Here is a 25,781-nt window from a genome sequence, read left to right as displayed (position 1 = left end):
AAATAAAAACATTTGAAATCCTTCAGATGAGGTGATTTTCACATTCTGAAAGAATATACTAAAATATATTTAAGTGGATTCAGCAATCAGAAAGAATATTCCGAATCAATAATACTTGGAAAAAAGGGAGTGAGACGCTTCATCAGAAAATATTTTCTTTTCTGAAAAGTCATTTTTATAAAATAAAATTACTGAGGCAGTACAGTGCAATGACTTAGACTCAGATCTGGAGTTCACGTCTAGGCTTTGAAACTTCTTAGAAAATTCTAGACCAATTTCTTTATCTCTCTGAACTTCAGTTTCCCTTTTATAAAATGTAGATAAGAGCATCTACCTTAGAGGGATATCATAAGGACCAAATGAGATAAGTCGCATATATGCTTAACTTTCAATAAATGTTTGCTCTTAACATAATCATAGTAAAACCATACAAGTAGTATCTAAAGAAAGTTAGGCAATGAAATTAAACTCTCAAGAGTTTAGTATTGGGTTGGCCAAAAAGTTCCTTCGTTTTTAAGTAAAAATAAAAGATACATTTTTCATTTTCACCAAGAAATTTATTGAACAACATATTCACCCATTTTGTTCCACTACCTTCTGCCATTTTTCAGGCAACTTCATAATTCCACCTTCCCAAAACTTTTTAGCTTTTTGAGCAGAGAACTGTTCCAGGTGCCTTTTTTACAGTCATCCAGGGAATTGAAATTTTTTCCATTAAGAGAATTTTGTAAAGACCGAAATAAATGGAGATCCGAACGTGCAATGTCTGGTGAATACGGCGGATGAATCAGAACTTCCCAGCCAAGCTGTAACAGTTTTTGCCTGGTCTTCAAAGAAACCTGCAGTCTTGCAGTATTCTGATGGAAGATTATGCATTTTCTGTTGACTAATTCTGGACGCTTTTCGTCGAGTGCTGCTTTCAGTTGGTCTAGTTGGGAGCAGTACTTACTGGAATTAATCGTTTGGTATTCCAGAAGGAGCTCATAATAGAGGACTCCCTTCCAATCCCACCATATACACAACATCGCCTTCTTTGGATGAAGACCGGCCTTTGGTGTGGCTGGTGGTGGTTCATTTCACTTGCCCCACGATCTCTTCTGTTCCACATTATTGTACAGTATCCACTGTTCATCACCCATCACAATTTGTTTTAAAAATGGAATGTTTTAATTACGTTTCAGCAGAGAATTGCATGCGGAAATATGGTCAAGAAGGATTTTTTTCACTTAACTTATGTGGAACCCAAACATCAAAGTGATTAACATAACCAAGCTGGTGCAAATGATTTTCAATGCTTGATTTGGATATTTTGAGTATGTCGGCTATCTCCCGCGTGGTATAACATTGATTGTTCTCATTTAATGTCTCCATATGATCGCTATCAACTTCAACTGGTCTACCCGACCGCGGAGCATCATCCAGAGAGAAATCTCTAGCACGAAATTTCCCAAACCACTTTTGACATGTTCAACCAGTCACAGAACCTTCTCCATACACTGCACAAATCTTTTTTTGTGTTTCAGTTGCATTTTTACCTTCCTTGAAATAATACAGCATAATATGCCGAAAATGTTGCTTTTTTTCTTACATCTTCAACATTAAAATGGCTACACAAAAATTCACCAATTTTGATAAGTTTTTTTTAAATGCACACTGAAATGACAGCTTTCACAATACAATCTAACAAAACTGTTTCGAATGAAGTTAAAGACAAGTAAGCACTACTAGAGCCATCTTATGAATGAACCTTTTGGCCAACCCAGTATTTTTATATTTTCGAATATTCTTTTCAAGTAAATCCATAATCTTCTAAGTCTTCCAATCCAAATAAAAATTTAAGAAATTCACTAATAAGAGATTATTACTGTTATTAACCCTACATGCAGCAACACATAAAAGAAAAGCTACATGACATACTTTAACACATTTTAATACTATATATATAATACTTTATTTACATAAAGTGATATCTGGAGTTCTTGCCATTAGATTACTAAAAGTATGCCCTAACAAACAATATACAATTTTATTCTGTCTGAGTAGTATGTTAGCACCCAGTAAGTCATGAATAAAAATTTAAGAACAAAACATATAGATTAGCATCCTACCTTATCAGCACACATTGCCACTTTAATATCTTGCTTTGTAATTTCATAATGCCGTATATTTCGCACATAATTCCCCACCAGCTTTAAAATGTCTGCAGAAATGTATTCTAATACTGCTACTATGTAAACAGAAACCTGGTGGTCAATTTTATAACCTAGGACCTCCTGAAAAAATTAAAAGAAAAGCATGTTTAAAATTATTTACTATAAATTTGACACACTGATTTTTTAAAAAGTGTATACAGTTTAGCTTAACTTTTACTGAGGCCTGTGATTGTCAACAGCATTTAATTTTAAGTAGTTCATCTATGAATAATATATATATTGCTATTTGAAAATGTAAACCAAGAAAAGGTAAGGCAAAATTACCTATGCTCATGTAAAATACTTAAGAAGTACAGATAAGTAAATAGGTAATCCCTAAACTAGGAAGGGAAGCCCAAGTTTGGGGGAGGGGAAAAATGCTCATTGTTACCTAATTAAGAATACCTGGAATTAACAATGACAAATGAGGGTTTTTTTCTTTATGCAGAACAAGAGTTAATATATTATTGGTATCTGGGAATATCCACTATCCTTATACCTCTATCCTTCTTTCCAAAGGAACTTGGGCTTCCTAAAAACCCTAGTGGTACATTCACTCCTGATATCTGGGCTGTTTCTATGGAAAAAAATTCATGCTATGTCTTGCTGAACAACAGTGGTTATTAAGGGCACATTAAATAGTCCTATTATTAGACTTCAAAGAGAGTATGGGCTTTTGTGGGGCTGACCAATTCCTATAGGAAAATAAATTCTATTTTCTAAACAATCCAATTAAGAAAAAAACCTTCAAAATAATAAGTTTACTTATATATTTTATAATAACTTTAAATGGAGTATAATCTATAAAAATATTGAATCACTACGTTGTTCACCTAAAACAACATTGTAGATCAACTATACTTAAAAAAAAAAAAGTTTACTTATAAGTTGGGAACAGGTTGCATTTACCTTTAAGAATATGTAAAAACTATTAATTGTTTATAGTGATATGGATATATTAATAAATTGAAATGATACCCACAATTAGACCCTAAAATGCAACATTTAGAATCATTAATACAGCATGCACATACCTCAATTTGTTAATTCTCTTAGAATATAATTCAATGTATGGCTATAAAAATCATGAAAAGAGAATTATAAAGAAGTGCAATGACTAACAGCTTAGTAATTTTCTATAACTTGAACTTACTTCCTCAGACCAGTTAGTAAGAAATAGGTAGATATTTCTATTCAAACAACAAAGGACAAAACGCAACCTTTTGATAGTCTTAATCACCCAAGTGTTCAGCCTTAAATCTTATACAAGATCAAACAGACTTGGATTTCCTAATGCTATCACTTAGAGTCCTGTGAACTTGGAATAAAAGTTGCTTAATCACTTTCTGCCTCAGTTATCTACAAAGTGGGGATGATAATAATTAACTCTGTTGAATAATAAAACTTAGAGATAATGTATGCAAGCATTAGCATTTTACTTGTATTATAGTACACACAAAATTACTGATATCAGAAGTATTATTAAGGTTTTAATTATCATACCTATATTTTTGATGTGAGAGTTAATCAATAGTTCGTTCATTGTATTAAATAAAAAAGAAATCACATTATCAGAGTTTCTAGCAGTTATTTTTTCTATTAGTTCTGGAGAGACTCAACTGACCGACTGACTAATATAAATGACAAGTAGGACTAAATAGTATAGGTGATCTTTATGGAATTTTTGTTCAGAGATTACACATAGCCCTATGGCAGTCTCACAGAGGTCCCTACACATCTAACTATGTGAAGGATTTATAGGGACACTTAGGTCTAGCCAACAAAAAAAGGAGTTTTACAAGTTCTCTTTGAGGTTCTAGTAACATCTGAGATGAACAAAATCCACAATTATAACTTTTCTTAGAGCTTTCAATTTGCTTGATTATTACTGTTGGTATGAAATAACTTTAAGTCATGTTGTCCAACTTATAGTTTCCTATTATATCATCCCTCCCCATGACATAAATTCCTGGAAAAATTAAAACGAGAGAATGTCACTCTTCAGTTGACTCTATTATCCATAAAACATATTCTTTGTGTTTGAAAATCATGGGTTTTATTTTGCTTTTAAAAGGCAAGAAGGCAGTATTTCAGCTTTACCTTTAACAAAGGATGAATTTTTTCTACTGGGAGAGATAAAGGGTTTCTTCGCTTCCTCTTTTCAATAGCCGACTGGGCATCAGCTATTGCCCACTTATCAATTGGATGAGGGAAACTTTTTTGAACACGTTCCTTGGAAAATAGGAAAATAACAACTAAGCAACAAATATGTTAAATAGTGCTCTTCACTTACAATTTACTTTTAAAATCAAAGAATACCAAAAGCAGGCTTTTCACATGTAGTATAATTTATACTACAAACATACCTAAGCTAAGAGAAAACCATAACTGCCAATGTACTAGTTTCTTAATTAGGCAATTAAGAGACTAAATGTTCCTTCTATTAACTAGGGGAAAAATCACATTCTGAATTTCAACTTCACTGTGATAAAGCTAATGACAAGAATGAGTAGACACTATTTAAAACATTACTTATATAAAATTTCAAGGAACAAGACCTAAGCTCAAAAAGCAAATATCTAAATCCAGTTCTCATTTGTCCTTTCTTTCAACACCAATTACAAGCTAAAATAGCATTTTCTACTTGAAACTTCTAAGAATTTTTTCCTTTATCCATCATGCAAAGGTACTTGACTTCAAAACTATTTATAAATCATGGAAATCAAGAGTTTACATTAGTAACTGCAACTTTAATACACTATAGCTTATCATTAGAGTTTGAATCTTCCACAGGTTATTAATTTTTATCAAGATATTTCATTTTAATCCAGCAGTTATCCAGTTAGAATTTCCATTGAAAGTGAAAGAACTCATGTTAATGTAAAAGCTGAACTTTCCGACTTTAATAAACTAATATAATTCACTTCAAACAAAAGGTACTTTCATGCTCTGAAGTTTTTAAAATCCACTTTCAGGATACCATAATTAAAACCAGTAGAGGTCACTATTACACAATTTTAACATGTATTTTAAATTGTTCCGTATTTAGTTAGTAATATATAAAAACTGTTTAACATCACTCCTGATTATAAGTGTAAATTAAAAGTTTTGTCAATTGCTATTAAGATGGAAAATGAAAAAGAGATTGCTATGTGATATTATGTGGAGGGAAAGGAAACATTGATTCCAGGACATGTTAATAACAAATTTATAAATTCAAAATAATTTAACCCATTCAAATTTAAGAAATATTCTCTTCACCTATGTTCAAGAATAAGTCAGCTTCTAAATATAAGAAGTGATCATTTTAAATCTAATGACAGAAATTATTGTAGTTAAAAATGGAGTTCACAAACATTTTCAAATGTCTAGTTGAAAAGCTATTTGCTAGGATGCTATACCCTCATATAATAAAGGCAATACAAAGGTCCAAAATACTGGGGGAGTTCGGCAGGTGAAAAAGGACTAATAAAGGAAGGAGGAAAGGGTGGAAAAGAATGTCCAAAACAAGAATTCTCTTCCTTTTTTCCAAGTCAATACTATAGACTTGATAATACAAAAATGACAAGAGATTTAGGACTAACTTTACCATGATTCCCAATGAAAAATTTCATACTGATGGGTTTAACCCATGGTTAACTGAATAAATAGGTATAACCATGATTACAAACCTTATAATAGTATAGCCCTATGGCTGACTAACATTTTTTTGGTGGGTGGACCTCAATGCATAGTAAGAAATAGTAAGTTCTTAATACATTTTACATTACATCCTTATACATCACATACATAGTACACAGGAACAAAGTTTCATAAAACAAAACCTTCTATTACTATAGGCAATGCACTGATTTTTCCTATTCATTTATAAAAATGTTAGTTGGGCATAAGGGGTGATGACCTAGAATCTAAAAAGCACTGGTGTATAGTGGTGACAGAAAGCAGCAGAAGAGAACAGAAGCTGAACTCAATCTAATAATTCTAAATACATTTAACATACATCTTTGAAAAAAAATCATCAGTAGAATTACAAGGCAAACTGTAGGCAGGGGTTGAGGTAGAAGAGAAAGAAAACAGAACAGCAATCCTTGCCCATCTCAATTTTATCAACCTAACTCCAAGTTTATCTATTGTTTTGAGAAAGAAGGAGAAGGAAAGTCAGGAATGCTAAAAGAGAAGGCAAGAAAGGGAAAATAATAATGATGAAGAAAACATTTTAAACTTACTTATTAGTGTATTACTGGACTGTATATTTATGACGTAATACCAAAGGTCATGGGAAAGATTAGTAGGGTCAAAAAAGATGCCTTGAATGTGAAAAGGCCAGACTGAAAGAAATACTTTGTCTCTTGTAGTGGCAAATTTAATTACAATTTTAGAGCAAAATAAAATTTATTTTTACAATTATCTTATATAATTTAAGGTAAAGAAGCCCAAGGAGAAATAATCAATGAAAGATTCATGAATTAAATAAAGTCTATTACTCTTTCAAGATACTCTTTCAAGATGCCACTTTCAAGATTAATAGTTTTGTTTTAAATTGAGAAACTCCACCTTGATTGATATTTAGTGGTTTTGGGAAAAATAAAAGATAGAGAGCTAGGTTTGCAATTCAGCTCTGTCTCTTATTAGCAGAACCTTGTCTTTTCCTTTACATAATAAAGGTGTCTAAATAGATAATCTTGATGATCAATTCCAAAAGAAACATTCTAGGATCTATAAAAATTCCTTCACATGCACTTCAGTGTAAATATTCAGACCTGGAGGTACTTTTGAAGTGCTATTAATAGTAATAAAGGCTTAGAATGTGTAGGAGAATTTTTTTTTTCTGTCTAGAAAGGTAGAAAATATTGTGAAATCACTTGGGAAATCGAAATGTGAATGGTAAACTTATTAGAAATTACAAAGATTCTTTAGGATGTGAAGGAAAAGAAAGAAAGTTAAAGAAAAAATGAATGGGAAAGGAAAAGCAAACTTTTAAAATTTAAGGATTCAGCTCACAGGGGGAAAAAAGTCTAAGATAAAGGAAAGAGAAATAAATGGGATCCAAATTGGAATAAAAGAACTAAAACTGTCACTGTTTGCAGATGACATCACACTCTACATAGAAAATCCTAAAGACACTAACAGAAAACAACTAGAGCTCACCAATGAGTTCAGTAAAGTTGCAGGATGCAAAATTAATATGCAGAAATCTGTTGCATTTATATACATTTCTAACAATGAAAGATCAGAAAGAGAAATTAATGAAACAATTCCATTTACCATCACATCAAAAAGAATAAAATACCTAGGAATAAACCTACCTAAGGAGGCAAAAGACCTGTACTTCAAAAATTATAAGACACTGATGAAAGAAATCAAAGAAGACACAAACAGATGGAAAGACATACTGTGTTCTTGGATTGGATGAATCAATACTGTCAAAATGACCATACTACCCAAAGCAATCTACAGGATTCAATGCAATCCCTATCAAATTACCAATGGCATTTTTCAAAGCACTATAACAAAAATTTTTTTAATTTGTATGGAAACACAAAAGACCATGAATAGCCAAAGCAATCTTAAGAAAAACAAATCTGGAGGAATCGGGCTCCCCGACTTCAGACTATACTACAAAGCTACAGTCATCACAACAGTACGGTACAGGCACAAAAACAGAAATATAGATCAATGGAACAAGACAGCCCAGAAATAAACCCACTCACCTATAGTCAATTAATCTATGACAAATGAGGCAGAAATATACAATGGAGAAATGACAGTCTCTTCAATAAGTGGCGCTGGGAAAACTGGACAGCTACATGTAAAAGAATAAAACTAGAACGTTTTCTAACACCATACACAAAAATAAACTCAAAATGAATTAAAGACCTAAATGTAAGACCGGATACTATAAAACTCCTAGAGGAAAACATAGACAAGACACTCTGACATAAATCGCAGCAATATCTCTTTGGATCCCCCTCCTACAGTAATGGAAATAAAAACAAAAATAAACAAATGGGACCTAATAAAACTTAAAAAGCTTTCGTACAGCAAAGGAAACCATAAACAAAATGAAAAGACAACGTACAGAATGGGAGAGAAAACATTTGCAAATGATGAGACCAACAAGGGATTAATTTACAAAATATACAAACAGCTCATACAGCTCAATATCAAAAAAACAAACAACCCAATCAAAAAATGGGCAGAAGACCTAAATAGACATTATTCCAAAGAAGACATACAGATGGGCAAAAGGCACATGAAAAGATGCTCAACATCGCTAATTATTAGAGAAATGCAAAGCAAAATTACAATCAGGTACCACCTCACACCGGTTAGAATGGCCATCATCAAAAAGTCTACAAATAATAAATGCTGAAGAAGGTGTAGAAAAAAGGAACCCTCCTACACTGTTGGTGGGAATGTAATTTGGTGCAGCCACTATGGAGAACAGTATGGAAGTTCCTCAAAAAACTAAAAATAGAGCTACCATATGATCCTGCAATTTCTCTCCTGGGCATATATCCAAAAAAAACCTTAATTCAAAAAGATACATGCACCCCAATGTTCACTGCAGCACTATTCAACCTAATTGTCCATCAACAAATGAATGGATAAAGAGGATGTGGTATATATATACAATGGAATATTACTCAGCCATAAAAAAGAATGAAATGATTCCATTTGCAGCAACATGGATGGACCTAGAGATTATCCTACTAAGTGAGAAAGACAATTATATGATATCGCTTATATGTGGGATCTAAAAGAAAGAAAAAAAAGAAGACATAAATGAACTTATTTCCAAAACAGAAAGAGACTCACAGACACAGAAAACAAATTTATGGTTACCAAAGGGGAAAGGGGGTGGGAGTGGGGATAAATTAATAGGCTGGGATTAACATACACACTACTGTGTATAAAATAGATAACCAAGACGCAAGAGGGAAGAGATATGGGGATATATGTATACATATAGCTGATTCACTTTGTTATAAAGCAGAAACTAACACACCATTGTAAAGCAATTATACTCTAATAAAGATGTTAAAAAAAAAAAAAAGATAACCAACAAGGATCTACTGTATAGCACAGGGAACTATACTCAGTATTATGCAATAACCTATAAGGGAAAAGAATCTGAAAGAGAATATATATATATGTGTATATATATATATATATATATATATATATATATATATATATATATATATGAAAAAAAAATATAGAGTCCAAGAAAGCCTGAGTTAAATGAGAGGAAAAATGTATCAGTGTCCTAAGAAATTAAAGTTGGTTAAATACAGGACACACAGGCGAGAAAGGGAAACAGGAAAAAAAGATATTACAAATGGAAATCAGTCTAGTCAACCAGAGAGAAATAAAGAACACGTACAATTATGAAAGAACAAAACTTAAGAAATTTAAAAGAATATACTTATGGGGGACTTCCTTGGAGGCACAGTGGTTAGGAATCTGCCTGCCAGTACAGGGGACATGGGTTCGAGCCCTGGTCCGGGAAGATCCCACATGCCACAGAGCAACTAAGCCTGTGCGCCACAACTACTGAGCCTGTGCTCTAAAGCCCGCGAGCCACAACTACTGAGCCTGCGCTCTGCAACAAGGGAAGCCACCGCAATGAGAAGCCCGTGCACCGCAATGAAGAGTAGCCCCCCGCTTGCTGCAACTAGAGAAAGCCCACCTGCAGCACTGAAGACCCAACGCAGCCAAAAAAAAAAAAAAAAAAAAAAGAATATACTTATGGATAAACAACAAGGTCCTACTGTATAGCACAGGGAACTATTACATTCATAATAAACCATAATAAACCATAATGGAAAAGAATATGAAAAACAATATATGTATGATTGAATCACTGCTGTACAGCAGAAATTAACACAATGTTGTAACTCAATTATACTTCAATAAAATAAAAATTTTTAAATAAATAAATAAAAATATACTTTATCAGGGATATATCAGAAAAAATACGACTGGTTTTACTTCTACTTTTAAAACGACTAAATATACAAAATGAGGAGAGGGAGAGCAAATCAGATTGGAGGAATTTTTATACACTATCTTTTAAAACATTATTTTAAAAAGACAGGACCAAATAATATATAACCCTTCTCTGCATTCCCAGGGAGTTTATATATACTACCTTATTCATCTGGAACACTGCCTGACAAATAGTGGATACTCAAATATTGGTGCCATGGATTAGTGAACATTAGCTACATCAACACAACAAAATCCCATTCATTTGAACTATGATAGTTCATAGTCTGTGATAATCTGTAGTACAATTCATCAAAACTTTTAAATTAGCATAAGCAAGATTATAGATATGTATGTAACCCATTAGTTTTCAAGCACTTCTGAAGTATCTATTTTCCTAAAACTATAGGGCAACTAAAAATCACTTTTAGTTTTTCATTGAAACAAATCCCCTAGGGGCCGAATATTAAGCAAGAATTGCCACCTTACTTTGAATTATGCTTATACTTTAAAGTAATCAAAATGTATTCTTTAGGAGTAAAATTCACATATTCCACTAAATCAGATTGCTCTATTTCTTAAAGCACATTTTTTATACGGCGTTCAAATTAATTTTTTTTATGAATTATCCCTTACCTCAAAATTTATTTGAAGGGCTTGCTAAAGTCATGGCCCTTATTATTTTAAAAGAAAGCTCCATAAATGCATTAAAGAAATTAAAGAAAATTATTTCCTGATAAAAGAATCTAAAGACACTATTATATTCATCTAAATATCTCCAATCTCCATATTCTTAAATAAACACCCTTCCAGGAATGGTACAGAAAGAAGGGTATTTGACTATTGATTGGAAAAGAACTAGATTTCCATCTTTTTAAAAAATCCGTTCTACCATTCTGAGGGTTAACTGTCTAATATATAAAACAAGGAGAACAATAACTACTCCACAGGGTTGTTGGAAGGGCATAGAAATGTCTATAACAGTACTTTGAAATTACAAAGCCTATTACACACTAATTGCTATTTCTATTACTGTCATATATTCTCTTTCAAAAAGTCCATTCCCAACCACAACATCAGTTCACTGGAATATCCCATGGCTACATCTATTTTAAATGTCCAAGTTACTTGCTTAAAAATAACACAACAGGGCAGAGGGTAAATATCTTCAATATCTCAGAAGTTTTCTGAGTATTAAAAGGCCATGAAATATCCCTTATTATCTAGAATCGTGAGTACCTACATAATGATTAAATCTGTGCAAGTGGAAGACTGAGAGACTCATTAGTAATTTTTGAGAATTCATGGAGATCTCCTTCAATACTGGAAAATTATGTTAGTTTTTATATTAATGAAAAGGAGAAAATTAGATAAACACAGGTATAGTACAACATTATTTGGAAAGAGCTGAATTTGAGATTGTAGTGTTCTCAAACTAGCAAATACCTGGAATATACCAACATCAGAATGATGATGCCATCTGTAACCCCATTCTAATACACTAGGCATAGGATTGGATGCTACATTTTATGAACACTGTGGGAGAACCTAATCAGGGTCCAAAAGATCAAACGGAGTTGTTAACAAGGAGAGTCAGGCAACCATTTCTATTCAAGATCTACTCTGAAAGCCCAATGTTAGTAAGTGCCTAAAGGAAATTATGAATAAAAGGTATTTTACTTACAATTCAATGGAAAAACGGGATAAAAATGTATAAACCTACTTTGAATTACTTAAAAAATCAAAGTGAATTACTATTCCATAGTATACAATCTTTTCTACCTCCACAACCTCTGTAACTTAGTGTTGCTTAATATTTCTTTGCCTCAATTGAAATCTGGATCTCCCCTAAAGACTTCGAGAGCAGGAACTGCCCTTGTCCCAAAACCCACATGAAGGTGGATTTAGCATCTTTTCCACTCCCCAGGCTGCTTCTGGAATATCACTCTTCCACTCTCATGTAAAGTCCTGCCATCATCCTGTGTGACTTTATTGTTTAAATTAAGGACACATAAAATACTTTGACCTCTTAATTCCTTGAACACTTCATTATAGGGACCTTCATGTCTAGTCCAGCTACCACCACATGGCCACATCCTGCTTTTGTAACTATGTTACTTTAGAAATCCTAAATTCTAACAACTCTGTCTCTGATCCCAATCTATTCTTCTATTTCTATCACTCAGGTATTCTAGTGTTATCAGCTCTCTGATCTTATTGGGAAATCCAATACTGTTCCCTCCATGTTTTGCCAATCTACCTTCCCCTCGCCTACCTGGCAGAATAGTTTAGTAGAATTTAGGCCCAGAAAGCTTAGGCTTTCTGGGTTAGAGTCTTGGCTTCACTACTTACTAGCTGTAACCATGGGCAACTTACTTAACCTCTCTGTGCTTCAGTTTCCATATTAATTCATTCAACATATACTTTCTGAGTGCCTTCTCAGTGCCAGACAATGTTCTAGGTGCTGGGGATTTGGTAGTGAACAAGACCTTATATTCTGGAACTTATATCTTATTAAAGGAAAAGACAGCAACATCTTCATGGGGTTATTAAAAACTTTAAATGAAACATAAACATAGAAGTGTTTAAACCAGTGTATGATACTATAGCAAGCACTCAAATATCAGCTGTTTTTAAATTTCACTTTTTTCCTTATCCAATTTGATTCTCTGATGCTCTTTTCAGCTGAGCTTCCTATTGAATATAACTATATATCAATCCCTCACCCCTCAGGGGAACAGAGCAGGGCCTGGGGTAGACAGAGATACACCTCCTCCCCAGTCACTGTGTACTGCAAAATCATTATTACATTCTAGTGTGTTGTGTCCTGAAAAGGGTTGTAAAGCACTGCTACTACCAATTTCCACAATTCTCTTGCCCTACTGTTCTGCCATTATATATCCATGGTGAAATGCCATTCAACTCAACCATCTTTTTTGTGCCCACACGAGTACTGCAAAAGAAATGTCACAGAAATGCAAAGATTTGTATACTATACATTCAAGGTCTTTAAAGTCAAATGATCCTTCATCATTGCCAGAAAACTCCTTTTGTATTTCCAGCTCTATGTTCTGTTTTCTATAGTTGGTACTCAAGCCTCCTTTCTTCTCCTCTCAATCTTGACTCCTCAAGAACTCCATTTAGATGGCTCTTCTTCTGAGAAGCTAACCTTAAGCCCCAAAGCCTGTGTTATTAGTTTACCCATTTTTTGGTTTCCCACATACCCTTTTCTCATAGTACATCACATTATGTTACCGCCCATATACCTACCTGTATCTCCACTAATCTATAAGCCCTAAAAAGACAGGAGCCATGTCATCTTTGTAGGAGATTACAGAACTTCCTTCCTAGATTTTTAGATGTTTCCCTCCCTTCCAATAGGTGGAAAGCGGTTCACTTCTATCTAAAATACACCTAGCAACTGAAGATCAAAGGATTAATTGAAACGTTTTTGAAATGATAGCTGGCTTTAAAAAACAAACAAATAAAAACACTTGACATATTCCACTCTTAAAGGTATATTTGTCATTCTAGCAACAAGAAGCAGTGTTTAGAGGACAATAAAAGTTCATTTTAGACTAAAAGCAAATAATGGAATAGTTTGACAGCAAAAACATATACAAGCTATCATACACTCAATACAAAGTTAAAATAAATCCAGTCATTATTTTTAAAATACCATATATATATTTTGTGGAACTGAAAAGCAAACTCTTTCCCCCTTCACTGACATGACAATAAACACACATATTAGACACAAGGCAAAACTTATCATACCTCTACATCTGAAGCACTTCGGGGCTGAGCCTGGCATAGCATATTTAATAACTGCAGAATTAATTCTTCCACATACTGAAGAGCGTCATCACTAGACTCAAGAGTAGGATGAACTTGGCCCTGAACCTATAAACAAAAAGCAAAGTAATTAAAACGTAGGCTTGTTTCATCTAATTAAAGAAACGAAACAAATAATTTTGTTTTTTTAAGTGTGGGTTTGTATTCAAGAACATGGTCTGGCTTGCAAATACAGATTTGAATGTTATGACCCAAGTCTGGAATTCTTAACCTTTTTCCCAGCCACGTGCACCATACATGCTTATTAACATGTTTCTAGAGATTCAGATACTTAATTGCATAATTTCCAATTTTTTTCTTAAACCATGGTTATCCTGGAGTGTGGGAATATAGAGAGGGAGGGGGAGGCTGAACTGGGGATAAAAGATGCAGTTTATATGGTTTTTGCCAAGAACCAGTGGTAGTTAGAACACTTACTCAACGTAGTGCTTGGGCAAAATTGACCTCCTATGGGTCCCTTGTTTAACTCTATCTTTCCTACCCAATGATAAAATCCAAGAGGGATATATCTTATTCACCAAAGTAACTCCAGCATCTAGCGCTGTACATGGCACATAATACAAGCTTGATAAATGTCTGTTGAACACAAAGTCACCCTATATCAAAGGACACAAAATGGGAACTTTTGACAATGTGAGACTGTCTATGCTTCAGGAAGATAACCTGATGGTCACTCATTCATAAATGCCCAATAATCTTTACCTTCATTTTCCTCAACCATTTCTTTGGAGGCATCTTAGGCCACCGGTTTTTGTAAAACTTACATTTTAATAACCAGCATAATAGTCTTTACTTGCATCCCTTTGTCACTCACTATGGGTCAAAACTGTTCCCTACTTTAAAAAATGGCAGAAAAATCAGTTTCAGGAGACAAACAATACATGTTTCAAAATATGCTCAACTCTCTAAAGGACCGTAGAGCTCTCAGAGCTCTCACTGGATGAAAGTACACAGTACTCACTAGCCAAGGGCATTTAGTATGGTCTGTCCTACTACATACACCTCATTAGCTGAGGGTTTGACAGCCTCAGTGTATGGGGAAATTTTAATATAAAGTATACCATATAATGAATTTTAAAATATATATTAAAAGTACATAGACATGTATATAAACGTATATATGCACTTATAATACTTTTTAAAAAAATTTGTATTTATTTATTTATTTATTTATGGCTGTGTTGGGTCTTCGTTTCTGTGCGAGGGCTTTCTCTAGTTGTGGCAAGCGGGGACCACTCTTCATCGCGGTGCGCGAGCCTCTCACTATCGCGGCCTCTCTTGTTGCGGAGCACAGGCTCCAGACGCGCAGGCTCAGTAGTTGTGGCTCACGGGCCCAGCCGCTCCGCGGCATGTGGGATCCTCCCAGACCAGGGTCCAAACCTGCGTCCCCTGCACCGGCAGGCAGACTCCCAACCACTGCGCTACCAGGGAAGCCCCTATAATACTTTTTAAAGAAAAGTATTTTACAGGCAAGTAACATTATGACAATTCAGAACTGTGTGAGGGGTGCTACATTAATTATGAGGTTTAAAACAATTTACTATTCTTTTACAGGTGAAGAAACTGAGCCCCAAAAGGCTTAAATCACCTGCCCAAGTACTTTTTGTCATTCTTGGTATCGCTATTACCAACCTGATTGTAACTGACCTGCTTACAAATCTCTCACCCTATTAGATGACTGAATAGTTGTACAGTTAAAATAATGGATGGAGTAGGGACTAGAACCCGGAATTCACGTTTCTCAGCTTTCTATTCACCAGGCCGTCGCGTTCTGACTAATGTGTGCAGGTAACGAAACCTGTAAACAGACTCCTATTCAACACTAAGCATGATTTAAAAAACCTTTTAGGGCTTCCCTGGTGGCGCAGTGGTTGAGAATCTGCCTGCTAATGCAGGGGACACGGGTTCGAGCCCTGGTCTGGGAAGATCCCACATGCCGCGGAGCAACTGGGCCCGTGAGCCACAACTACTGAGCCTGCGCGTCTGGAGCCTGTGCTCCGCAAGAAGTAGAGGCCGCGATAGTGAGAGGCCCGCGCACCGCAATGAAGAGTGGCCCCCACTTGCCACAGCTAGAGAAAGCCCTCGCACAGAAACGAAGACCCAACACAGCCATAAATAAATAAATAAAAATAAAAATAAAAAACCTTTTAAAAGCGAAACAAAAAAACCCCCGGAACTTTTTTTTTTTTTTCTGTTTTTTTCTTACTTGAGGGTTTTGGGGTTTTTTTGGGGGTTTTTTAATTTTATTTATTTATTTATTTATTTATTTATGGCTGTGTTGGGTCTTCGTCTCTGTGCGAGGACTCTCTCCAGTTGCGGCAAGCGGGGGCCACTCTTCATCGCGGTGCGCGGGCCTCTCGCTATCACGGCCTCTCTTGTTGCGGAGCACAGGCTCCAGACGCGCAGGCTCAGTAATTGTGGCTCACGGGCCCAGTTGCTCCGCGGCATGTGGGATCGTCCCAGACCAGGGCTCGAACCCGTGTCCCCTGCGTTGGCAGGCGGATTCTCAACCACTGCACCACCAGGGAAGCCCCCCCCCGGAACTTTTGACAATAGTTTTATTTTTATACATTGAATTGCATGCCTTCATTGGCTTAAACTGTTTTCTTAGATACCCTTTACCTTCATGGTTGACTTATCTTCCTTGAAAAGTGAATCCTAACACTTCATGGCGGGTTTTTGGTTTTTTTTTGGTGGGGGGCTCTCAACTTTTTTAAACTCTCTTTTCTTATTATCAGTGACACAACCTATTCTCCTTCTCTTATTTCTTTGTTTCTTTTTCCATTTGTTCCTTATAGAGTTCCATATCTTCCTGCACCCCTCAATGTGGAGTCCGTCCTTGTCTGTCTGCTCCCTTCTTCTGTTCTCTCTCCCAACTAATCTCATTTACTTCCACATTTTTATCACCTGCATGGATGACTCCAAATCTATCTGTAGTCCTGACTTTTCTCCTGACTCTTAGACCCATATACCAAATTACTTGCTAGATATCTCCACCTATCCTACCAAAATCTCAACTATTACATGGGGTGGGGGGGGGGCGGGGAGGAACTTATTATAGATGTTGAACAAGAAAAACTATATCTCACAAATGAAAAACAGTACAGACAGCCCCTGGTTTCACTACGATGTAGTCCCGGAAAATGTAGCTATAATTGGGGTTACATTCCTATTCAAGGCTCCAGCATCACATAAAATATAGCTACAGATTTATAAAACATCATAATTTTATAAGTAAAAGAGACTTTAGAAGTCATTTCACTCAGTCCCTCTATTTGGCAGATAATAAAAAGGAGACACCCACAATCCTGTAGCTAACTAGTAATGCTGAACCTGGGCCTCCTGGTGTCTAGGCCAAAGCTCTTTCCACTAACCCCCTGACTGTCAACTTGGAGGAGTCCTAGTAGCTCCATCAGCATAAGGAGTAGAATGTCCATGAACTGTATCTATTTATATAGTGGGCTTCTATATAAAACTTCGCTTTTTTTCTTTTGGCTGCACCACGCAGCATATGGGATCTTAGTTCCCCAACCAGGGATCGAGCCCACACCTCCTGCAATGGAAGTGTGGAGTCTTAACCACTGGATCGCCAGGGAAGTCCCTAAAGCTTGGCTTGAAGTATGCGGTCATACTTTAAGAAACATCAGCATGTCATAAATGTAAATGCAGCACTATAAATCTTATCATCTGAAAAGGTAAAATCATTCGAAATGGGTAAAATGATCATTGATTACACAAAGGATCCCATGTATTACATAAAATTGTAAATATACTAAAAATCTGACATAAAGCTCAATTGCTAGAGATAATAAATATTAAGATGAAAATATTTAGGGACTTCCCTGGTGGCGCAGTGGTTAAGAATCTCCCTGCCAATGCAGGGGACACGGGTTGGAGCCCTGGTCCGGGAAGATCCCACATCCTGCGGAGCAACTAAGCCCATGCGTCACAACTACTGAGCCTACGCTCTAGAGCGCGCGAGCCACAACTACTGAGCCTGTGTGCCACAACTACTGAAGCCCGTGCGCCTAGAGCCCGTGCTCCACAACAAGAGAAGCCACCACAATGAGAAGCTCGCACACCACAGCGAAGAGTGGCCCCCGCTCGCGACAACTAGAGGAAGCCCACGCCCAGCAAAGCCAAAAAATAAAGATATTTATATTAAAAAAAGGATGAAAATATTTAATCAACAATAATTCTAATTAACTTTAAAAAATATCAAGCCTTTTGAGGAAGTGGTTTAGGTACTTCAAAACACATTTTAGAAAGTGTTCAAGAAAATGTAAATTGATCAGATTATATTTTTAAAATGTTCTTTGTTTTTCAAAGAAACCCATAGAAACTGTACAATTCTTCACTAATATAGCTCCATCTTTAACTGCTCTTCAATTTACACTTTATGCTGAAGCAATTCATACTATTCACAGTTTGTGAAACATGGCATGCAGTTTTCACTCACACTGTTCTCCGTGGCTATCATTCATTCTCTTACCGTTTCGCCTACCTACCTGACTTTCAAACCCCAGATCTCGTGTCATTTGGGTAGACTTTCTTGCTTCTTGTCTCTTTCTAAGGCAGAATTAATCTCATTCATTTAACTGAATTATTGAACCTATTAAATACTGGATATATAGAGATTAATAAAAAATAGCCCCTGCTCTATGGGTCTTATACTCTGCTCTGTGCTAATCCTTGTACTAGGTATCACATTTTTGTTATTGGGTTTGTCCTACTGAGTTATAATTACATGTTCCCTTGTCTATTTCCTCTATTGATGCTCCCATTACGCAAGGCCTTGTTTATCTACTTATAGAATCATTTTCTCTTTGTTTTTCACTCTAAACCCCTGACATTCAGGAAATACTCAAAGCCTCTGTGTTATAGGGGTGAAAGGAATAAAATATCTCTTTCTCAGAATTAAGAGTGAAAAGGGGTGGTGGTAATGCTAGAGAGTCTGGTTGATTTCAGGAGAATAAACCCTTACGGCAGAAACCATTCAACACATAAAGGCAGTCAGAACTAAAATCAATGTTTATTATGTAGAATCAAATGAACTGTATATAAATACAGCGGTGAAATGCTATGGTTTAAAAAAACAAACCAAAAACCGTGATACTGCTTATCACTTATAGTTAAAATGTTAAGCTTGACACCTTGTATGATACATGAAATTTTAGAAATTCAAATTCAAGCAGTTTTATTCGTTGATGGTTACTAATAGCCAAATAAAACCTATTAGGTAAATAAATCAAAGAATTAAGCTTAAATAGAAAATAATGCATGATGCCAACTGTTCACCTAAATTTCTGGAGATTAACCTTTATCACATCTTAAATCTGTCAAATTAGGATCATAAGGTTCATTCATACAAGAGACTAATAAATTATTTTAATTCTCTAAAAACAATACTTCAAAATCTCTCACTGAAAAACATGTGCAATGGTAAATGGTTAAAGACAAGCAGAGCACCAATTCCTGAAATAGACTTTGCTCTTCATTCTTTCAAGGAAGATGCTGTTAAGAGATTTCTTTAATGAGCAGACAGAAGTAGCATTCCATTTTCTTATACAGATAGGATAAAAAAACACTTCTCTTCTATGAGATAGTGTTACACCTAAAGTGTTCCATTCCATCTAAATGGTACTCAAAGATATTTAATAGATCAAATGATCCAAATTATTCAAGACTATACAGAATAGGTTACACTGCCAAATGTTATGACAGCCTTTAGAAGCTATCTACAACTAACATTCACTAAGGGTGTGTGTATGAGAGCAATTATAATATGCACTTAGACTTGGGTTTAAAGTCGATGGGGGTTTTCCTTTACATGCAGTTTTCAAAAACATTACATTTTATACTTAGGTTTACTGACATAGAAAACTCCATATGCTTCTTTAAATGCATTTATCTTAGGTAATTTAAGTAAAGTAAATGCAAAAACTTCACTAAAAAATGAATGATAGCCATGATTAAGAATTTTATATGATCATGACAGTAATTCTTTTGAGGTATAATCATCATATTCGATTAAGGTATAATCATCATATTCAGTTAAAGATGCCACCCACTGAATTTTAAACATTTCTTAAGGACTGCCGGCTTCTGTCTTGACAGTTCATTTTGTCTCTAGTAATTTCTAACAAATTCAGAAGCAACTTTGTGGCTATTACTGTCAGATTTATGGAATCTGGAAAAGCAAAGGGATTAGATCTATATCAATTCCTAGCTGTTTGATCCATGAGTCCTCTAACTGTATTCAGGAACCCCTTGGGTAAACTGCTAGAAAACACTAAGTTGAATTCTGATGAATCTTTAATAGCCTCTTCTAGCTAATGGCTCTCTGAAGAATTAGAAAAGCTTCTGGATTGTACTTTGTCACATCTTGAGCCCAGATCTGCTACTTTTATTTAAACATATAACAGAATTTGAAATAAAACTGGTATGCTAAAAACCTTTACGATAGCAAATAATAAAGATTTGGACTGTTAAATCAATTTCTCATTGTTACAATTAGTCAATGTATGATGTTTTAGGTTCTTATTTCTCCTCATTTTGAGGTTTATTTAAAAATCAAAGCAAAAAGCCTTTGTTTAAAAAAAAAAATTAAAAGCAACAATAATAAAACAAATCAGAGAACTTAAATTTTTTCCAAAAACAAAATTGACTGAAAATATTTTCGCATTTCTTAGGGCTTGTTAATTAGCCTTTAGGCCCATGTATGTAACATTCTTTCCCCCCCCCCCTAATTTCCTCTCATTGCTGGGGACACGAAGATGAATGAGAACATGACATCTGCCCTCAAAGAGTTCAGCTCACAGAGGAGCTAGACATGTCAACAAGTGACTTAACACAGTGTGATGAGGTTACAATGGAGTCATATTTACGGTACAATGATAACCAAAAAAAGAGTGATCCTTGCTTATGGTGTATGAGGAGTATCAGAAGTCTTCACAAGTAAAACACACTTGAACTGGATCATAAAGGATGAATAACGTGCAACAGGGAAGCAGATAAGGAAGTAGGGCTTTTACTAAAAGAGGTAACATATAAAGAGGCATAGAGGCCAAGACAAAATGATGTATTGGGGAAACTGTAAGAGTTGGATCAAAGACTACACCTGGAAAAAGCTAAGACTGGAAAGGGCATGCTTATGTGTCATGCTAAGAAGTTGAGAAGTGATCAGGGAAGGAGAAAATGATAGAAAGGTTCCAAACAGACATTGACATAACTAGATCTATTTGCTGAAGAATCTCTCTGGTGTCAGTATAAAGGATGGGTTAAGACAAAGATGAAAGTGAAGAAAGCAAAACTAGTTGAAAGGATGCTGCAGGCTGTGTAAAAAGATACAATGAAGGCCTGAAACAACGCAGAAGCAGTGGGAGATGTAAAAGAAATGAGGAGGTAAGTCTGGATAATTATTTTGGGGGTAGTGAGAACAGCAATGAGGGACAACCACTAATTTCACTAGGATAGGAAATACAAGAAGAGGGTAATATTTTTCAGAAAGGTAAGAAATTCAAGTTTAACACCTTAGTTTAAGGTTCTTGTACTATATCTAAGGAAACAAAGTTGAAATTGTTTTTTATGAAGTGGTTTTTAGATTTTTATTATATTTTATTTTTGGGGTTGTGGAGAAGACACAGGGAGAAGATAGCTATCCATAAGCCAAGAAGAGAGGCCTCAGAAGAAATCCACCCTGCCAGCACCTGGATCTTGGACTTCTAGCCTCTAGAATTGTAATAAAATAAATTTCTGTTGTTTAAGCCACCCAGTGTGTGGTACTCTGTTATGGCAGCCCTGGTCAACTAATACAACTTTGTAGTTGCTAAAAAGAATAAATCACAGCTTTGTCATTTAACAGATTTCCATAAGGTATTCTTGAGTTAGACAGAAAACTTTAAAGTACAGGAACACTCAAAAAACCACAAACACACAATACAAACACATACACACTTGTATGTATGTATAATGTATTATATACATCTGTACATGAACATGACAACATGGAGAAAAATATGGAATAATATAACCTAGGTTATTAATATGGGTTAGAAGGACCTGGCAGGGCAGGAATGTGGATGAAAGGGAAGAAAAAAGGGGGAAGAATGAACAAACTACCCCCTCCCTCTCAAAAAAAAAAAAAAAAACAACTCCTGTAATGAAAATAACTGTCATATTTATACACTTTTGTAACACTTTATGTAAATATAAAATTTAGATTTAAATTTTTTCATTTTATTTTTCATTTAAATAAAAAATTTCATGATTGCTTTTCTGCTGCGTGTACATCAGCGATGGGAAAGACAATATTCAAAGTCCTTTCCCACAGAAAATAACTACGCACATCAAATTCCAAACACGTGTCAAGTGCCAAGTTTACATCATCTTTCATTTATTTTGCTTTAAAAACAATGAGTATGGCCTTCCTAGACAATTTTTTTTATTACTTTCTGTGATAACAGAGTTCCCATCAATAAAACAAAGAACTGACTCAAGAAAAGAATCTCTGATGGAGCTTTAGTTCTTCTTCAAAGCATTTCCTTAATCTTCATACTCAAGAATCTTCCATAAGTAAGAGAAATCCCTTATCAGTGATGTCCTGACACAGGTGAGAGCTCTTTATAATATTCCCATCTTTTTTACCCTAGTGCTCCCACTCATTCTATTCTACTTTAAGTTTTGATCCCCGTCTAAGAGGCATCTTTAAAGCTGGAATAGCAAGTCATAACACGTGTGTCTATTGTCTATGCTTTGACAGTTTTCCCCAAAATACCAACAGATGGCAGTTTGTGACTAACATATCTAATAAAACTCACCAATTGACTGCCCATAACCTCTAAGCATTACATTCTAAAATCTAGTGATTTAGATCAGGGGGGAATTTTTTTTCAAATTCAATCTTCTCCAAATAGATCGGGTTCCTTGACGTATAATCATTAACAGTAAATTGATTTACGAGATGAACTAAATAGATTTCTCCACATTTATACTTTCATTTCTAGAAGGTAAAATGGTCAATGTCATCTGTGAATTCCAGGTGGCATTCTTGTAAATTTTATCCATTTTCAGACTTCCTGAGTAAATAAGGCTACATCTCAAGTACGACAATGCACTTATGCATACGTTCAACTAGATACCAGGAATATAAGATAGACAGTCTCTGCCTTCACAGAGCTTAGAAGTACAAGAGGGGAACAAGACAAGTAATCACAAAAGTAACTACACAGTAAGAGGCAGGGTAGTGAAGAGGTTAAGTGTGGGGTAAATTGTCTAAATTCAAACTCAGTTCTTTAAATTATCAGGGTGTACCCCTAAACAAATTACTTAATCCTTCTGATAATATTATGTACCAGTACACAGTCAAGGTTTACTAAATGTTAGCTGCAGCTATTACTGTTATTCTTATTAAAGGATGCCATGAAGCTACAAAAGGGGCCTAAATTAACCAGGTGGTTCTGGAAATGAAGATTAAAGCTGAAACCTGAAGGGTGAGTAGAATTTAGGTAAAAAGTGGATTGGTGAAGTGAGAGGAATGATATTCTAGGCAAAGGGAAGAGCATGTATAGACAGGAAGGGGAGAGTGAAGGAAATGAAATTAGAGAGGGTTAGGTAGGGCCCAGATCACTGGCCAGATGCACCAGATGCAGATGCATTTACTAAGATGAGGAAAACTGTAAGAAGCAGATTTTTTAGTAAATGGGAGGACAAGGAGATTAAGAGTTTAGTTCACTATGCTTGATATCTTCTTTTTAAAAGTATAATTGACATACATTATATTAGTTTCAGGTGTGCAACGTATTGATTCAACATTTGTATACATTGTGAAATTATCACCACAATAAGGCTAGTTACCATATGTCACATACAAAGTTATAAACCTTTTTTCTTGTAATAAGAACTTTTAAAATTTACTTTCTTAGCAACTTTAAAATTTGTAATACAACATTACTGACTATAGCCACTGTGCTGTACATCACATCCCTGTGACTTTATTTCATAACTGGAAGTTTTTATCTTTTGATCCCCTTCACCCATTTTGCCCACCCCTCAACCCCCCTCCCCTCTGGTAACCACAGATTCATTCTCTGTATCTATGAGTTTGGTTTTATTTTGTTTGTCCATTTGTTTTGTTTTTAAAATTCTACATATAAGTAAAATCATATGGTAATTGTCTTTCTCTGACTTATTTCACTTAGCATAAAACCCTCAACGTCCATCCATGTTGCTGCAAATGGCAAAATTTCATTCATTTTATGGCTGATTAGTATTCCATTTTGTGTGTGTATACACACACACGCCCCACATCTTATTTATCCACTCATTCATTGATAGACACTTCGGTTGTTTCCGTATCTTGGCTATTGTATTCTATTGTGTGTGTGGATACACACACACATCCTACATCTTATTTATCCACTCATTCACTGATAGACACTTCGGTTGTTTCCTATCTTGGTTGCAATGAACATAAGGGTGCACGTATCTTTTCAAATTAGTGTTCTCATTTTCTTCAGATAAATACCCAGAAGTGGAATTGCTGAATGATATGGTAGTTCTATCTTTAATTTTTTGAGGAACCTCCATACTGTTTTCCATAGTGGCTGCACCAATTTACATTTCCACCAACAGTGCACAAAGGTTCCCTATTCTCTATACCCTCACCAACACTTGTTATTTCTTGTCCTTTTGATTATAGTCATTCTTACAGGTGTAAGGTGTGTCACACTGTGGTTCTGATCTGCATTTCGCTGATGATTAGTGATGTTGAGCATATTTTAATATGCATGGTTGGTCATCTGTGTATCTTCTTTGGAAAAATGTCTATTCAGACCCTCCACCCACTTTTTAATAAGATTGGTTGTTTGTTTTGCTGTTGAGTTGTATGAGTTCTTTACACATGTTGTATATTAAGTCCTTATCGGGTATATGATTTGCAAATATCTTCTACCATCCATTACGTTGCCTTTTATTAATGGTTTCCTGTGCATAAGCTTTTCAGTGTGATGTAGCTCAGCGGTCCCCAAACTTTTTGGCACCAGTTTCATGGGAGACAATTTTTCCATGGACCGGGGGTGCTGGAGTGGTACATTCAAGCGCATTATATTCATTGTGCACTTTATTTCTATTATTATTATATTGCAACATGTAATGAAATAATTATACAACTCACCGTAATGCTGACAGGAGGCACAGCTCAGGTGGTAATGTGAGCAATGGAGAACGGCTGTAAATACAGATGAAACTTCACTCGCTCGCCCGCTGCTCACCTCCTGCTGTGCGGCCTGGTTCCTAACAGGCCACGGACTGGTACCGGTCCGTGGCCTGGGGGTTGGGTACCCTGATGTAGCTCATTTTTAAATTTTTGCTTTTGTTGCTATTGCGTTTGGAGTCAGATCCAAAAATATATCTCCAAGAGCAATGTCAAGGAACTTACTGCCTATGTTTTCTTCTAGGAGTTTTATGGTTTCTGGTCTTACATTCAAGTCTCTAATCCATTTTGAGTTAAATTTTGTGTATGATAAGTTAGTAGTCCAGTTTTCCCATCACTGTTTATTAAAGAGACTGTCCTTTGCCCATTGCATATTCTTGCCTCCTTTTTTGCAAATTAATATACCATCTATATGTGGGTTTATTTCTGAACTCTCTATTCTGTTCCATTGATCTACATGTCTTTTATGTTGATACCATACTGTCTTGATTATGATAGCTTTGTAATATAATTCTGAAACCAGGAAGCAT

General features: G+C 35.3%; 1 protein-coding gene across 2 annotated transcripts in view; it reads right to left on the bottom strand.

Moving 5' to 3' along the window:
• SOS1 (SOS Ras/Rac guanine nucleotide exchange factor 1) overlaps positions 1 to 25,781 on the bottom strand; it is a 152,671-nt gene that overhangs the window by 68,364 nt on the left and 58,526 nt on the right. For both annotated transcript variants that reach the window (XM_057557788.1, XM_057557789.1), the window contains exons 2-4: positions 13,962 to 14,087; positions 4,293 to 4,424; positions 2,109 to 2,273 (exon numbers count right to left, since the gene is read on the bottom strand). In XM_057557788.1, coding sequence (XP_057413771.1) covers positions 2,109 to 2,273; positions 4,293 to 4,424; positions 13,962 to 14,087 — 423 coding nt within the window. The remainder of the gene's footprint in view (positions 1 to 2,108; positions 2,274 to 4,292; positions 4,425 to 13,961; positions 14,088 to 25,781) is intronic.

Source organism: Balaenoptera acutorostrata, chromosome 12 (genome assembly GCF_949987535.1).
Source record: "Balaenoptera acutorostrata chromosome 12, mBalAcu1.1, whole genome shotgun sequence".
In the NCBI taxonomy this organism is placed as follows: domain Eukaryota; kingdom Metazoa; phylum Chordata; class Mammalia; order Artiodactyla; family Balaenopteridae; genus Balaenoptera; species Balaenoptera acutorostrata.
The sequence above is the reverse complement of the archived record's forward strand: the minus strand, read 5'-3'. Positions and strand labels throughout refer to the sequence as shown.